Here is an 18,118-nt window from a genome sequence, read left to right as displayed (position 1 = left end):
TATTTTGAGGACAGCTGAGTTCGTTGCCGAGAAGTACTCAAAATCTACCACTGAATGCGACCCATGTTTTCCTAACATATCCTTCCCAATCTCCACATTGTCCCTACTTAGGTAACTCTTCTAGTCACATGCATGTGAACATGTGCACATGCATGCACGCACACACGCACGCACACACGTGTGCACACATACACACCTCTACAATTGCACTGAAAATGTACATGCTGTGTAGGGAAAGGACCAACTTCCCAAAAGATCCCCCCTTCTACTCTGTTAGCATCACCTGGTAGCTCAGGCTATGCATTTAGAAATAAAGATGCCGCTGGGGTGCCTGGGTGGCTCAGTCGGTTAAGCGTCCGGCTTCAGCTCAGGTCACAATCTCGCGGTCCATGAGTTCAAGCCCCGCGTTGGGCTCTGGGCTGATGGCTCAGGGCCTGGAGCCTGCTTTCGATTCTGTGTCTCCCTCTCTCTCTGCCCCTCCCCCGTTCATGCTCTGTCTCTCTCTGTCTCAAAAATAAATAAACGTTACCAAAAAATTTGAAAAAAAAAAAAAAAAAGAAATAAAGATGCTGCCAATGGGACATTGGCCTTTTCGTCTCTTTAGCTTATCATGCAAGCCTAGTCTTCTTTTTCCATCCCTTATACACTCATGTCACATCCATATATCTGAAAGGCGGCCTCCCCTGAGGTAGACAGTAAACTCACGCCAAGAGGTGAGTTAATTGTCCTTTCCAATGGGCCAAAATGCTTTTGGCCACTTAAGATGAGTGTAGAACACCTTGGTAGCTGCTTCTCCCTGCCTCTGCATCTTCACATGGCAGCGAGAGTCTCACGTTCTTCAGTCATATTCCCCTCCTGTCTGGCACATGGACCAGACAGATGGACATCTACAGTGAGATGAGGAACTGTAGACCTGCTGGACCCTGTAGTCTCAAGGTCTACTTGGCTCATGTCTTCTCACTTGACCTCAAGTGGGCTTAAGAAGACTCTCATTCAAGATCATATTCTCAGTGCCTGTAACAAGGAACCATATGGAGAGAATCCCAAAGTGCTTTTCTTAGAGCTTATATAAGCCAAAAAATGTCTTAGATTCCTCAAAACTGACCAGAGATAATTCAGATACATTGACATATAAATGGTCAGCACTGGTGAGATTGAATACTGCCCCCAGGTAGCTGCTGCGGGCCCACATCTGGCCAGTAGTGCAGTAGTTCATGATCTTCCCTTCCATCAGCACCAGGTCCTGGGGATACTTAGAGTTCCTCATATAGACCTTGTGGTTCAGGGGTTGGTTGTTGCAGGACTGACCCCTGAAGTTCACTTTGGAATATACAAAGTACATCCCAGTGTCATTGATCACAAGGCCACCCTTCTTATACTTCACCCCAGAGACAAGGGCAATTCCATATGTGTCTTCCCATTCCAGAGGGATGGATCTTGAGTTGGGCTTGCCTGAAATCAAATCAGAGAGGAGTGTTCAGCCAGGAATGCTCATGTATCCAACAAAAGAAGCTTCCAAGGCAAAAACTGTGGGCCTTTCCTTGAGCATATGACCAAAGTGACATAGCCCATATAGAACAGGCCACTGGGTCAGACTTGATCCATTACTGAATTCCTTCAACACCTCCATCAAATTGCTTGCCTCAGCTTATCATCTATACAACTGGGACAATAATATATATGCTAGTCAATTACAATGGGACATTATTGAGATTATTTTAGCTCTCTGGAACAAAGATTCTATAGTCGTCAGAACTAACACCAAAACTTCTAGGCTTCGAGGTCCCCCCAGTGAGGAGGAAAGCCAAACCCAAGGAACTCTGAAATCCTAAAGTTGGGAAGAATCTTTAGGGATCACCAGGTCCAACTCCTTGCCTACACTAAGGAGTCTTCAGTCCCCTACTTTGGGCTAAAATTCCCTTTCTTTTATGTCCCCACAGCTGTATATACATACCTTCACCAGAGAACACTCCCCAGTACTTAAATTACTGCTTATGTACCTGTCTTTCTCTATTAGACCTTAAGTTCCTTGAAGGCAGGAACCATGTGTTATTCATCTACATGTCCCCAAGACTTGGCACACAACATGTGTTCAATGAATATCTGTTGGTCCAAACTGGATCATTCTACAGCCTCTGCCTAAATAATTCCAGGGGCAGTGGCACATCAGTTTCTGTGATACTTTTCCACTTTCAGATGTTAATGGACTATACCCTGGAAATGCCCATACCACACTGTTATCAAATCATTTCACTCCACTACGTGACCACATGCAGGAAGTCCCACAGTGCCAGGACTGGGCCTTTCTCTTCATTCCCAGTTCTACTCTTGCAGAAAGCAGGGTGAGGCTCTTCCAGAAAACCAGAAAAGCACTTACTCCCCACCTTCCCAGATCTCACCTCTTAAGCCCATGCCCCAAATCTCATACAGTTCTTTGGAATTATTGAAGAGTGGGCTCCTGGTGGAGCTCCATTTCTCTAGTTCAGAATATGGCCTAGACCGCGGTAGGGGTTCAGTCTGCATGTGAGGTTGACTTGACTAGAAACATAGGACCATTCTTGGGTGTCAAATACTGTCACCAGAAAGTAACAACTCCCTCAGAGCACAGTACCCAACCAGCTATGCAGCTTTCTGTCAAAGGCTTTCCCAAACCCCATGTACCTTCCAGATACAGACCTGTTAAATGGGCCACTTTTCTCAGCTCCTTTTTTTCAGAGGGTGGATTGAGTTGACCTGTATCATAGACAGATGAAAAATACATGTAAAAATGAGACACCAACCATTCTTTTGTTGGGACTCTGAACAGATCATTTAAATAAAAGTGATTTTTTAAAAACATAAGTGACAACAGTCTGACATATACTAATCATGCAAATCGAAACCATAGAACTCACAGGAACCTGTATTTCAGAAACAAAGAGGTCAAAAATAAACCAAATTGAAATAGACATGTGCATAGTTATAATGTCCCAATAAAACAATAAAAAGGTTGATTTATAAAGAGCTATCAGATCAGTTACTGCATTTGAACTTGCCACAACCCTTTGAAGCAGACGTTATTGTTCCACCTTATAGATGGCTAAATGAGCTTAGAACTTGGGTGGCACTGACCCAGCTACTCAATATCAGAGAAGGATAGACACTCAGGTCTCCTGACTCCAAATTAGGATTTTTCTACTCTGGTTCTGCTGTCTGTAGCACTCCTCAGGACAGAGGCCAACGAAGACTGTGATTTCACCTCCTGGCCATTAGGTCTCCCCCCAGGTGGCATTTGACAGTCTGCCCAAATTAATCATCTTCAGATCTCAAATGCCTTGAATAGCTCCTCATTGAATATATAATTGTGTAAAAGTTTCCCCAGCCACACGATCTCTGCCTGTCTGACCAGCCTCATCTCCTCTACTTGCTCACATTGGCCAAGGCTGCACAACACGAGTTCTGATATAACCTGAACACACCCAGCTTCCAGCCCCTGTGCCTTTGCTCATGCTGTTCCGTCTGCTCAAAACGCCCTCCAAACAGATCCTTCTGGAAAATTCCTATCAATCCTCTAAATACCACCTACAACACCTCTTTCTTTGGGAAACCATCCTAGGCCTTTTTAATCAAATATTTCTCCCTCCTTTGAAACCTAGAATCACTCTGTCTTTACCTCTCTTGTCAGTTGTGACTCCCCGTTTCTGAGGTGCCTGTGTAACTTGACTTATTCCCCTCAGATTAAGGGCAAATTTCTTACTATATATTTAATCTACCAGAGTACTTAGCTCATTTTCTGACACAGGGCATATAGCCAGTAAATATTTGTTAAATTTAATTGGAGGAGTTAAAATAGACAATAGTTCCCAAGGTAGACATTGTGTCTCTGACTTCAGGTATTTTCATCAAACTGAGCTACCACTTAGCTAATGAATTCAGCTAAGGCATTCAAGAAAGATTCATAGAAAGGCACTCATCCACATCAAGTTCCTTGTGATTAGCCTGTAAGACTCACATATGGCATGAGAATGCCCCAGTCAACTCAGAATGTTACTTGACTAATCATTACCTCTCTAGCCACCCAAGACCACCCACAATGAATGAGGTGTTAGTGAACAGGAAAGGCAAAACTGAGTCTCCTCTACATTCCTATACCACAAACCATCTGTGCAACTCGTCTGACATTCAGCCAAGTGCTGACAGGAAATGGAACAGAGAACCACATGTTGCGTATCTTTATATCCCTCACAGAGCCTTGTACAGTGTTATTCTCATAAAGGGTACTCAATAAAAGTATCTTCTGGATAAATATTGAAATAAACTGGAAATATGTCTTATGCTTCAGTGATGAATGTTTCCTGCCCCCAGGGTCTTTGCACATGCCATTCTCACTGCTGGAATGTTTTCCTCTATCCTCCCACTGCACCCGACACACATGCACACTCATACATACACATGCACACACACAGACACAACGCCTCCTTAGAGGGGACTTTCCAGACCACTCTATCTTATGTTGCACTTAGTACAATTTGAAATTATGCCGTGGCTTGCTTGCTTTTGTTTATCCTTTCCAGCTTGCTGAAAGCTCTGTGCAGGCAGGACCCTTGTCTCTCTTGTTCTCAATCATCACCCAACACCCAGCACCCAACCTGGCACATAAGAAGCACTCCAGGAACATTTGTGAATGAATAAAAGACTTAATGAGTTAACTGTGGGAAAATGGAAAGTGAAAAAGGAGCAAATAAGAATGTTTAAATAACTAGTCCTTCTAGTTCTTTACTAAGAATAAAAAATATGCATATGCACTTATATAGCCAATATTAACCTAAGCATGCTGTTTTATAACTTGTTTTTCTAACATAGAATGCACAATCTCCATGACATTAAATGTCCTTCTAATATATGGATTTTAGTTGCTGCATATTAGGACCTCTGAATACACCATAATGTATTTAATCTCCTGTTAAGAGGCATTTAAGTTTCTTCTGACTTGTTTATTATAAATAGCCTAATAAGGAAGTGATGAACATCCTTATCTATGAGATTTTAGGTAATATCTCTGATTATTTTATCAAGATAAATTCTTTTTTTTTTAATTTTTTTTTTTAACATTTATTTACTTTTGAGACAGAGAGAGACAGAGCATGAACAGGGGAGGATCAGAGAGAGAGTGAGACACAGAATCCGAAACAGTCTCCAGGCTCTGAGCTGTCAGCACAGAGCCCGAAGCGGGGCTCGAACTCACGGACTGCAAGATCATGACCTGAGCCAAAGTCGGACGCTTAGCCGACTGACCACCCAGGCGCCCCTCAAGATAAATTCTTAGTGATGAGGTTGCATGGCAAATGAACACTTTTAAATTTTTGGTACATTTTTCCAACTGCTCTTCAGATAAGGTATAGCAATTTACCTGTTCCCTGGCTGTCAACTAATGTTTAAGCAAACTTTCTCTCACATTTTGCCAATCTGGTTTTTTTTTTTTTTTTTTTATCTTTACTAATTGGATGGATGAAAATGGGTATCCTCTTGTTTTAATTTGCATCTCTTATCTTATTAATAAAGTTGCTAATTTGATTTCTATGGGATAATTCACCAATCTCTGGCCCATCTGGGTTGATGTAAAGAAGATACTTGTTTACTGGAAAAGGTAGACCTGACTCATCTGTTCACTTAACTTTTAGTTACTAAAATGATCCCAGAGAGTGGGTGAAAGATGAGTAATTAGGGACCTGTTTCACCAGCCACATTCCACTGATTTTCAAAGCTATTTTATTTTAGAAATCCTCCCAAGGTTTCATTTTTCTAACAAATATTTCTACTCTGCTTGAATACACCTGGACTTTCTAACACTTAGGGACTTGGACCTAGAACTAGAGACCAGAGCATCCAAAGGATGGCTCCTAAAGAGCCTACATTCTGGAGCAGTAGGATGACTTGGGTCACCTACGATAGGCACATAAGAAAATTTGGAAACAGCCTCCCCTCATTAGATGGCCAGTGCTGTCTTCTGTTTGCTTCCCAATTTCTAAGGATGAGATTTACCTATTGTCTTTGCAGACACATCTTGCTTCTCATCTTTATTTCTCATTCCATGGCCATCATAGACAGATGGAAGTTTCCCTATTTCCTAAGGCGCCAGTCTATATACTGGAAAGCCCTGTAGTTGACAAAGCATCAGGAGCCTGTGTTCCTTTCCTTCAACCCCAGTTCTACACCTGTGGTTTTGGGCATATCCCCTAATCTGTCTGGTATGTTGTTTCTTTTCTTTTTTTTTTTTTTTTTTTTTTTTTTTTTATTTTTGGGACAGAGAGAGACAGAGCATGAATGGGGGAGGGGCAGAGAGAGAGGGAGACACAGAATCGGAAACAGGCTCCAGGCTCCGAGCCATCAGCCCAGAGCCTGACGCGGGGCTCGAACTCACGGACCGTGAGATCGTGACCTGGCTGAAGTCGGACGCTTAACCGACTGCGCCACCCAGGCGCCCCTGTTGTTTCTTTTCTGAGAAGTGAGATGACTGGACTAGATTTGCTCCAAGCTCCCTTCCAACTCTTACCAAATCCAAAGTTGAGTGAACTTGGTTTAATAAACCAGAGCATCCTAAATCTACCTGTCCATAGTTTCCAAACTATATCCCAAAACTTCACAAGGTCAGTGTTCAACATTTTCATCTTCTCCCTTGCTCTGAATCTCACATAAAGGACTTTCCTTTATTATTGAAGGTAGCTCATGATTGCCTTTGTGGGGGAAGTTGGACTAGCCTTAGAAAAATGCCTAAAGTCTTTCCCCAAGTTTGCCAGTGAATGCAAAAGATCAACCCCAATGTGGATAATTAATTGCCTACTTTTTAAAAAACTTAAGGGCGCCTGGGTGGCTCAGTTGGTTGAGCATCCGGCTCTTCATGTTGGCTCAGGTCATGATCCCAGGGTCATGAGACCAAGCCCTAAGTCGGGCTCCATGCTGAGTGTGGAACCTGCTTAGGATTCTCTCTCTCTCCCTCTGCCCCTTTCCCCTGCTCACACTCTCTCTCTAAAAACTAAAATAAAAATAAAAATAAAAATAAAAGCTTAATTATATAATATATCCTATAAAATGTATATCCTATATATATCCTATAAAATATATCCCCAAAATTTTTTAAAATAAAGCTTGACTCTTGAGTAAACTCTTAGAGAATTTAAAGAGGAGAAGACTTTTCCCAGAAACATCTGTCTGTTCCCCCACCCTGCCCCCCTCTCTCTACGAGTTATAGCCACTGCCCTGTTCATGGAAAGCAGGAGCCCTGAGGAAGGGGACAGGCCTGGAGCCAGCTGCTTAGGGGACAAAAGTTGTATATGTGTGTCTCTTTCCAAAGCCAAATGGAAATTATTTTGAATTGTGTGCAATATTCAGTTATATTGGTTTTGAATGATTAAATTCACTTCATGTTTAGGGCAGCTCAAGGAACCAAAATGACTAGAGATTCAGAATTAGCCAGGATTCCTTTTGTAGTATACAATTATCCAAGAATGAGATGGAATTCAAGGCATTCCACCAACGTGGTTCAGCAGTGAGGGCAGTCTTTAGAAACTCAACATACATGCATGAAAGAACTCACCTATTTGTTTCTCCAAAGATGATGCTACGTGCTTTTGGCTGGTGGACTGGCAAAAGAGAGAGAGAGAGAAAAGATATATAATAAATATGAAGTTCTTTATGCTTAAGGAGGCAAAATTGTCAAATAAACCAAATAAACCTGAGAAGGGAATCTAAACACCTCAGAACCTTTCCTAACTCAGACTTTGGCCATGCAATTGTTCTTACCATGCCTCCATTTGTGTGTGTGTATGTGTGTGATTTGGAATAGTTCTAATATTTTTAGGTATTTTCAAGGAAATTTAGTTTGGTCATTTAAACGAATTCACTTCTAAGCAAGACCTCAAAGTTCCTTTTCTTTTTTAAATCACTAAGCTCTAGGGAGGGAAGGGTTCAGCAGACTGACTTGCCCACTGAGAAAGAAAGAACCAGAACTGCCAGTCCTATTTTGGCCCCGATCCTTTCCAATATAGAAAGTATTCCTTTCACTCGTTGGAGCTTCCATTTCTCTGCCTACAGAATAGAATCACTGGAATGATCCATTTCTTTTTTTTTTTTTTTAAGTTTATTTATTTATTTTGAGAGAAAGAGAGAGAGAGAGAGCATGCACAAGCAGGGGAGGGGCAGAGAGGAGAGACATAATCCCAAGCACGCTCTGCACTTTCAACACAGAACCTGACATGGGGCTTGAACTCACGAACTGTGACATCCTGACCTGAGCCGAAATCAAGTTGGACAGTTAACTGAGCCACTGAGGCACCCCTAGAATGATCCATTTCTAAGACAAGAAAAAAGGATTAAAAACTACTTCGCGGGGCACCTAAGTGTCTCATTAGGTCAAGCGCCTTCCTCTTGGTTTTTGGCTCAGGTCGTGATCTCAGGGTTCATGAGTTCAAGCCCTGCATTGGGCTCTGTGCTGACAGCACAGGGTCTGCTTGGGATTCTCTCTCTGCCCCTCCCCTGCTCATACTTTCTCTCTGTCTCTCTCAAAATAAATAAATAAACTTAAAAAAAATTTTTTTAAATACTTTGCAAGTGAGACCATGATCCCTGTGGGCCCCTGTAGTCCTCCCCACCCCTGCCCTGTGGCTTCAGGGCACAGCCATCCACACAGCAGCTTACCTCTCTGAGTTCAGCCAGCTCCTTCTGGAGGTGGAAGAGCTGAAACATCCCCAGCCCCAGTCCAACCAGGGCCACCAGAACCATGAAAAACATCACAAGAAGACACAGCCCTGTGTTGTGGTCCCTCCTCGTCTTCAGAGGTGGCAATGGCAGTGGGGGCAGCGGTGGTGGCGGTGGTGGTGGCGGTGGTGGTAGTGTTGGTGGTGGTGGCGGTGGCGGCCTCCTTTGTCCAGGCCTTCCTGGCACAGAGGATGGACACGGGAGGACCGACCCAGGAGGGCCCCAGGGAGAGCTGGCCCTGCTGTCCACCCAGTAGATTTGGGGGTATGGGTAATTCAGGGGCTGCTGCATGGCAGCCTGTTCCTCGGGCTGGCCCCCAGTGAAGATGTCAAGGCCAGGACCGCTGTTTCTGAATGCTCCAGGGAAGAAAAGCCGGCTCTGTCTTTATAGAGTTTCCATAGGCAAGGGAAACACCTCTCTCGTTCTCTCTTTCCTTCTGTCTTTCTGCTTCTCAAAGAGACACCCACTCACTTTGCGTCTGAAGCTGAGAAGCCTCAAACCGGCTCAGAGCAAACCCCGGGAAGTTTCCGCCCACAATTTTCTGGTGAAAGCCTGCAAGGCCCCAGCAGCTTCTGCTGTGTTCCCTGAGATGCCTGTAGAAGAGCCTTGTCTTCCTTGGGCCCTGCGAGAGCAGGTGGTACTGGGTGTAGCCCCATGGGCTTTGTCCACTGCCCAGCACCAGGGAGAGTAGCCAGTGGGGTCTGTCCAGGCCCCCAAGGGCAAGACTGTGGAGCCTCAGCCAGAGGAATTGCTTGCACATCTTACCTTTCGCATGAGGGACTCACTCCCTTGCTGCTGTCCTTTCCCCACACCCAAGTACTCACACTGCAAAGCACTGTAACTCATGGGGTAAAAGTCTGCCCCACCCCCTCCCTAGAGATTAGACCCTAGGTGGCAACCCAGTGGCTGATATGCCTTTTGGACCCCAATTGACCTGCTTTGTTCATGCCTCAAAATGTTTTTTGTTTCTTTTCACTGTTGTCCCCTTTTAAAACCTGGGATATTCCAGGGACACCTGTGTGGCTCATTTGACTGAGCGACCCACCTCGGCTCGGGTCATGATCTCCAGGCCCATGGATTTGAGCCCTGCATCAGGCTTTGTGTGGTCAGTGCAAAGCCCGCTTCGGTTCCTATCTCCCTCTCTCTCTGCCCCTCCCCAGCTTGTGCTTTCTCTCTGTCTCAAAAATAAAAACATCAAAAAATATGAAATAAAATTGGATATTCCACATTAAAATCTACATTTTTTTATTATTATGTTTTGAAACATTACAATACTGGCGTCCAGACCTGCACTGCTGCGGTCCTCTCAGAACAGACAGAGCTGCTCTAGGCCGGCCACCTGCTCCCCTCCCCACCATGCTTCACACCCCCCTCGCCCTGTGAAATGGCCTTCCTGGCCCCTGCAGGCATGTGTTTGCAGCCTGTGTTATGGTTGTCAGATGTAGTACTTGGTGCCCAGATAAATTTGAATTTCACATAAATAATTTTTAGGATCAGTATGTCCATACACAATGTGGGCAACACACACAAAAAATTATTTTCTGTTTATCTGACATTCAAATTTAACCAATTGTCCTGTATGTTTTTTTACTAAAGATGGGAACTCTACCTGGACTGACATCACCCTTTTCTCTGGCTTCAAATACTATTTATTTATTATTTTTTAATATATATTTTAAAGTTTATTCATTTAGTTTTGAGAGAGAGAGAGAGCAGGGGAGGGGCAGAGAGAGAGGAAGAGAGAGAATCCCAAGCAGGCTTTGCACTGTCAGCACAGAGCCCAATGCAGGGCTTGAACTCATAAACCGTGAGATCATGACCTGAGCCAAAATCAAGAGTCAGATGCTCAACCGATTGAGCCACCCAGGCACCCCTTCAAAGACTCTTGAAATGCCAGTAACTCCCAAGTGCTTGGCTCCAGTCACAATCATGTTCCCATATAACCCATAAAAACCTCTCACAAAACCCATTTTCCATTTTACCAGAAGTCTCCACGTTTCAGATCTCATTAGCATTTATATCATGCTTTGACATTGCTGTGGCTATTCTGACTCTCCACCTGTGCCAAACCAATACCAAACTTATTTCCCGGCCACATTCTGCCCACCCACCTGGGTTCCCATACTACCTGTTTCACTTGAAACTTGTTTCAACTTGTTTCACTTGAAGTTGTCTTTCTGGTGACAACTTCAACTCCTCTCTCTTTCTCTTCTGCAACGTTTAAGCCAGGACTATTGATTTTCCCCCCAACCTGCTTCTCACATCGGCACACCCTGTCCTGTATTCTTCCTGTCATTGCCTTAGGTCACACTCTTATTATCTCTCACCTGCAATAGTGCAAGGGCACCCTGACTGCTCTCCCTCCCACCAGCTGTCCCAAGCACATATCACCCTGCAAACTGAGGCAAGAATCATGCTTGTGAAAACAAACTCAATTATCTCACTTTCTTGCTTAAAACCTTCTGTCGGAAGGTTTGATACCAGAAGACGTCCAGATTCCCTAGCGTGACACATGCATGGACTCTTTCCAGTTAGACTCCAACAGCTGGCACTGCCTCTTCCCCAGACACTTCTGCCCACATCCTACTCTCTGCCCATGAGACAGTGTGACAGGTAAGAGCAGAATTGACCGCACAAGGTTCTCACTATCTTTCAGAGGTGAGTAGGGTTAATGTGCTTTCAAACTCACATATGGCTTTATTCATAGTCATTAAAAATGGCAAGTTTAAAGTTCATAATCATCAAAATATATCATTTTAAGAACTCCACCATATACAACAAAAAACCCAACAAACAAAAATGTTGAAAGTATCCTGAAATAACTCAAACAAAAAAATTGTAGAGTCATATTTTTAAACTGTAAAAATTTTACTGAAAATGGCAAAGATTCAAATAAGTGAAAAAACACACTTATTTTTCTGTCCTCTGGGGAGGACAGAAAGTGTTGCATGATGCTTAGAGCTTTGTAGTTCTACCTGGGTTCAAATTCCAGCTCTTCCACTTATTAGCTGTGTGAACTGGACAGGTCACTGTCCCTCCTCTGTGCCACAATTTTCTCATCATAAAAATAGGCATGGTCAGCAAGCTGGTGCAGCCACTCTGGAAAACAGTATGGAGGTTCCTCAAAACATTAAAAATAGAACTACCCTACAACCCAGCAATGGCACTACTAGGCATTTATCCAAGGGATACAGGTGTGCTGTTTTGAAGAGACACATGCACCCCCATGTTTATAGCAGCACTATCAACAATAGCCAAAGTATGGAAAGAGCCCAAATGTCCATCAATGGATGAATGGATAAAGAAGATGTGGTATATATATATATATATATATATATATATATATACACACACACACACAAAGGAGTATTACTCAGCAATCAAAAAGAATGAAATCTTGCCACCTGCAACTACGTGGATGGAATTGGAGGGTATTATGCTAAGTGAAATTAGTCAGAGAAAGACAAATATCATATGACTTCACTCATATGAGGACTTTAAGAGACAAAACAGATGAACATAAGGGAAGGGAATCAAAAATAACATAAAAACAGGGAGGAGGACAAAACATAAGAGACTCATAAATATGGAGAACAAACAGAGGGTTACTAGAGGAGGTGTGGGGGGGAGATGGGCTAAATGGGTAAGGGACATTAAGGAATCTACTCCTGAAATCATTGTTGCACTATATGCTACCTAATTTGGATGTAAATTTAAAAAAAGTAGAATTAAAAAAAAAGGGGCATGATCAGGTGTGCCCAGGTGGCTCGGTCAGTTAAGCATCCAACTCTTGGTTTTGGCTCAGGTCATGATCTCACGGTTCAGGAGATTGAGCACTGAGTTGGACACCATGCTGACAGCCTATTTGGGATTCTCTCTTTCCCTCTCTCTCTTTCTGCCCCTCCCCCACTCACGCTGTCTGTCTTTCTCAAAATAAATAAACACTGAAAAAATTGGGCATGATCACAACAGTACTTATTTCATAGGGCATTGTGGGCACTAAATGAGCCAAAGCATTTGATATGCTTAAAATAGTCCCTAGCAGCAAAGTAAGCTCTTATCAAATATTATTGTTGTAAATGTAGGAAATCTTCCCACATGTAATTCATCTGTAGACTTAAGAAACTGATGGTCTTCCACTAAAGATAAAAGAAGGTGGAGACAGGTTGCAGGGAAAAGCACAAGTCGATGCCCAACAATCAGTATCTGGATATTCTACCGGTGGACTGACTGATGGACTGATGGAACCCTCTGTTTCAGACTAAGATCCCCCTTGCTCTTCTCTCTCAAACTCCCACAGAAACTTCTAGCATTCTTCTATCAGAATTATGCTATACTTTCACATCTCCCTCTGCCCTGCTTCTTGATTCATTCTGTAATAGGAGGAGGAATAAAAATCATAATATCTGCCCCCGACCCACCCAATGACCCCTAATCCTGGGAGAACCTGAACAGAAATAGAGGCCGAGAGCAGTGTTTAAACACCACTATTGCTCTTTGATAATGCCACCAAACATCGTATGTCCGCAAAATCATGGAGAAATAAAAACCATAAAAAACAAGAATAGGGACTCATCACAGGGAATACTACTAGAACCTTGCTAATTAGCAGAAACAATCTTTTCAAACCAGATTGCTGGGGCGGGGGGGGGGGGGGGACATATATATTTGCGTTTGAAAGATGCACTGAGGGCGCCTGGGTGGCTCAGTGTGTTAAGCATCCGACTTCAGCTCAAGCCATGATCTCACGGTTCATGAGTTTGAGCCCCGAGTCGGTTTCTGTGCTGACAGCTAGGAGCCTGGAGCCTGCTTGCGTCTCCTCTCTCTTCCCCTCCCCCGCTTGTGCGTGTGCGTGCTCTCTCACGCGCGCTCTCTCTCTGTCTCTCAAAAATAAACACTAAAATTAAATTAAATAAATAAATAAAAAGGAAGGAAGGAAGGAAGAAAGAAAAGCACTGGAGGGATGCCTGGCTGGCTGAGTCGTTACAGCATGCAGCTCTTGATCTCAAGGTTTGTGAGTTTGAGCCCCATGTCGGGTGTAGAGATTACTAAATAAATAAACTTAAAAAGCAAAAGGTGCACTGAATAAATAAATCAAGGGGCCAGCATGCTGGCAGCTCCCATGTGTGGGAAACTAATTGAGGAACTTTCTCATCCTCACCTTATCCCTCCTACTTCCTCTGGCAGCATCTCTGATTCTGGAACCAGGGTTCCTTGAGGATGGACGGGGCAGGAAGATTCAGAACTGGGATTTCTTTCAGAAAAAGGTAAAATTGCCAGTCGTAGAGATTTAATGGGACGTGGGTGAAACTTGAGAGCAAGTTTAAGTGCAGAATCAAATCAGAGAACGCTCCTTGTACAAGTTGTTAGAATTTTATAGGCATCTTACCTCATTAGATGAAATTCAAATTATTTTTAATGATGGTCCCTCTAGCGTTGTAATTCTCTTCAGAAATTGTCCTGACTCTTTAGTAAAAGAATTCCAATGATCTTTCCCCAGTGTGGCATGTTAGCTACATGGAGGTTAAGAGGACAGAACAGGAAGCAGAAGGGACCCTTCTTTCTGGCCTTCCAGTGTTTAAGCCAGAGAGCTGACTCAGTGGACTGTGGCCTGAAGCTCTAGACGTGACTCAGCAGTAGCCCAGAGAGCTCCATGGTGGACAGCAGCTAACTCTTCCCTGGGGACAGGGAAAAGACTAAAAAGACAGGGATAACTGAGTACTAACAAATTACATGTGGTACACGGTCTATACTGTTCACTATCACTGGGTGAAAACTCAAGAAACATATGTTCGCTGAGCTAATAAATACAGAAGAGTCTGAAGTCAGAAACAGGACTCCTGTGGGAATTAAGATTCTTCTGGAACCTCACTCAGTGATGCTGTGTGTTCCTTCTCCTGATGATACTCTTCAGGTGTGGTTGGCCTGCTGTTGACATGGGGGAGCACAGCAACATTGTCCTTTCGCCTCCTTTCTCTGAGGCCAGCCATGTCACTCCTTCAGTTGCCATTGATGGAAATGTAATTCAGATTGTGTCCGTCTGTTTTTAAAATAACACTTCAGGGGGTGCCTGGGTGGCTCAGTCGTCAAACATGGGACTTCAGTTCCAGTCTTGATCTCATTTCGAGCACCACAACAGGCTCTCTGCTGTCAGCACAGGGCTCGCTTTGGATCCTCTGTTCTCTCTCTCTGTCCCTCCCCACTTGTGCTTTCTCTCTGTCTCAAAAATAAATAAATATTTATAAATAAATAAATAAATAATAAATAAATAAATAAATAAATAAATAAAATAAGACTGAGCCTGGATGGCTCAGTCTGTTGGGCAGTCGACTCTTGGTTTCAGTTCAGGTCATGATCTCAAGGTCGTGGAATTGAGCCCCGAGTGGGACTCCCTGCTGAGTGTGGGGCCTACTTGGGATTCTCTCTGCCCCTCCCCTGTGCTCTCTTACTCTTTTGCAAGATAAATAAACATTAAAAAAAATAAAAAATAATAGTAAAATAACACTTCAGCGGCTTCCCATTGTCGTTAGAAAAAGTCCGGTATCTTTAGATTGACTTCCAATCCCCTCGTTATCTGGGCTCTTCCTTCCTCTGCAACTCTCTACTCTCTTCCTCTCATGACACACTGTGGCCACACAGGCCTTTCAGTTCATTAAAAGTTCTTGCCCACCTCAGGGCCTTTGCCTGAGATGCTGCCATTGGCTGGAATGTTCTTGACCCCACCTCTGCCCTACTTTATTTATTTATTTATTTATTTATTTATTCATTCATTCATTCATTTAGAGAGCACAGGGAAGGGGCAGAGAGAGAGAGGGAAATAGGGAGAGAATCCCAAGCAGGCTCTGTGCTGTCAGCACATAGCCCAACTTGGGGCTTGAACTCGCAAACTGTGAGATTGTGACATGAGCCGGAATCAGCCACGCAGGCAGCCCACTTCTGCCCTACTTTTATATGACCAGCTCCCAGGATCCTTCAGTTCTAAACTGAATATTACTTCTTCAGAAAGGTTTTCACTGGTCATTCCATTTAAATGAGAGAATCCCAGTAGTATTCTCTCTTATAATACTCTGGGCTTTTTAAACTTTTTTGGTACTTATCCCATTTTCATAAATAGATACAGGTACAGAGTCATGTCTATCTTCTGCACTCTATTGTATATCTAGCCCAGCATGGTGCCTGATAACTAATGTGCATGCCATAAATAAACGTTGAAACAATTCTTACCAGACACCCCCTACGATAGTTGATAGCACTCTCAAATTACAACTCATTCACTTTCTCAATTTCTCATCAAATTTTGGCTCTTAAACCCTGAGACAAGTCAGAAGGCATTAGAAAAAAACCACACAGGCCTACACCAAAGCCATCCATCCTGTTAATAATCCAACTGGATCTCAGAGCAGCCGTTGGTCTTTTCTGCCTCCAGATGACTTCCTTGCCACCCAAGGCATGTCCCAAGAAGGCAGGGAAAGTCTGTCTTCCCTCCTGACTCAAAAGTTTTAATACCATCCAGTGCAGTCACTGTTTCTTTCAAGAGACTTACCAAGTTGCGTGCAGTTAGAACCCTGTTAACCCTGACATGATAAAGTTTAGGTGGCGGCTCAGCAGATTGACCATCTTTTTATTTTTTATAGTTTTATTAAAGGGTAGTTGACACACAGTGTTACATTAGTTTCAGTGTAGAGCATAGTGATTCAACTTCTTTATATGTTATGCTGTGCTCCCTACAAGTGTGGCTACCCTCTGTGACCATATAATGTTGTTACAATACTATTGACTATATTCTCTATGCTGTACCTTTTATTCTGGTGACTTATTCATTCCACAACTGGAAGCCTATGCCTCCCTCTCCCCTTCACCCATTTTGCCCATCCCCCCATCCCCTCTCCTCTGGCAACCATCGGTTTGTTCTCTGTATTTACGGGTCTTTTTTTGCTCTTTGTTGTTCATTTGTTTTGTCTTTTAGATTTCCTGTGTAAGTGAAATCATACAGTATCTTTCTCTGTCAAATTTATTTTACTTAGTATAATATCCTCTAGGTTCATCCATATTGTCACAAATGGCAAGATCTCATCCTTTTCATGGCTGAGTAATATTCCACCACACACACACACACACACACACACACACACACACATACACACACACACGGGAGCATGTATCTTTTCAAATTAGTGTTTTCATTTTATTTGGGTAACCAGTAGTGGAATTACTGGACCATGTGGTATTTCTATTTTTAACTTTTTGAGGACCTCCTTCCTGTTTTCCACAGTGGCTGCATAAATTTGCATTCCTACTAACAGTGCATGAGGGTTCCTTTTTCTCTACATCCTCACCAACACTTATTATTTCTTGTCTTTTTTATTCTAGCCATTGTGACTGGTGTGGGGTGATATCTCGTTATAATTTTAATTTGCATTTCCCTGATGATATTAAGTACCTTTTCATGTGTATGTTGGCCATTGGTATGTCTTCTTTGGAAAATGTCTATTCAGGTCCTCTGCCCATTTTTAATTGGATTATTTATTTTCTTGGTCTCACATTTAGGTCTTTAATCCATTTTGAGTTTATATTTGGGTATGGTGTGAGAAAGTGGTTGTCCATTTTCATTCTTTTGTAGGTAGCTGTCCAATTTTACCATTTATTGAAGAGACTGCCTTTTCCCTACTGTATATTCTTCCCTCCTTTGTTGTAGATTGACCATAAAAGTGTGGGTTTATTTATGGACTCTATATTTTGTTCTATTGATCTATGTGTTTATTTTTGTGCCAGTACCATACTGTTTTGATTACTACAGCTTTGTAGTATAAGCAGACTGACCATCTTTTCTTCTGAGTCCTTGTATGCAAGCGCAATAATACATTGGAACCACTGGAAATATTGGTTACTAAATCATATGAGTGACTAAATTGCCTGGATTTCTGACCATTGGAAAAGGAAATGGCTAATGTAGAATCTAGAATAGAACCTGGTATTAAAGGCACTCAATAAATAACTGTTGATGAGATTAAAAACTAACACAAATAAATTAAGTGACTTGCCTAAGGTCACACAGCTATTGGTATTTGAGCCAAAATTCTAACCCCAAAAGGGCAAAATGTGAAAGTGATTAGGAAACAAGAATGCTTGAGACTACTCCATGAGTAGCGCCCCCAGGTGCATAGGGCTGGGAGCCAGCTGCCTCTAGGGCAGTGAGGAGGTGGGACAGGGTGTGGGACACACCCTAAACAACATCTATTAAGATTAAAAACACCGTCCGATGCCTGGGTGGCTCAGTTTGTTAAGGGACTGACTTGGGCTCAGGTCATGATCTCACGGTTCATGAGTTTGAGCCCCGAATCAGCCTCTGTGAGGACAGTTCAGAGCCTGGAGCCTGCTTCGGATT

General features: G+C 43.0%; 1 protein-coding gene across 1 annotated transcript; it reads right to left on the bottom strand.

Moving 5' to 3' along the window:
- Window positions 1-513: 513 nt before the first annotated feature.
- On the bottom strand, window positions 514-9,298 carry FASLG (Fas ligand). The gene is made up of 4 exons (XM_042925383.1): window positions 8,674-9,298; window positions 7,574-7,619; window positions 2,677-2,733; window positions 514-1,452 (listed from the first exon to the last, which is right to left on the bottom strand). The coding sequence occupies exons 1-4, from the start codon at window positions 9,022-9,024 to the stop codon at window positions 1,058-1,060; spliced, it is 849 nt and encodes a 282-aa protein (XP_042781317.1). The 5' UTR covers window positions 9,025-9,298; the 3' UTR covers window positions 514-1,057.
- Window positions 9,299-18,118: the final 8,820 nt, after the last annotated feature.

This window comes from Panthera leo, chromosome F3 (genome assembly GCF_018350215.1).
Source record: "Panthera leo isolate Ple1 chromosome F3, P.leo_Ple1_pat1.1, whole genome shotgun sequence".
Classification (NCBI taxonomy): domain Eukaryota; kingdom Metazoa; phylum Chordata; class Mammalia; order Carnivora; family Felidae; genus Panthera; species Panthera leo.
The sequence above is the reverse complement of the archived record's forward strand: the minus strand, read 5'-3'. Positions and strand labels throughout refer to the sequence as shown.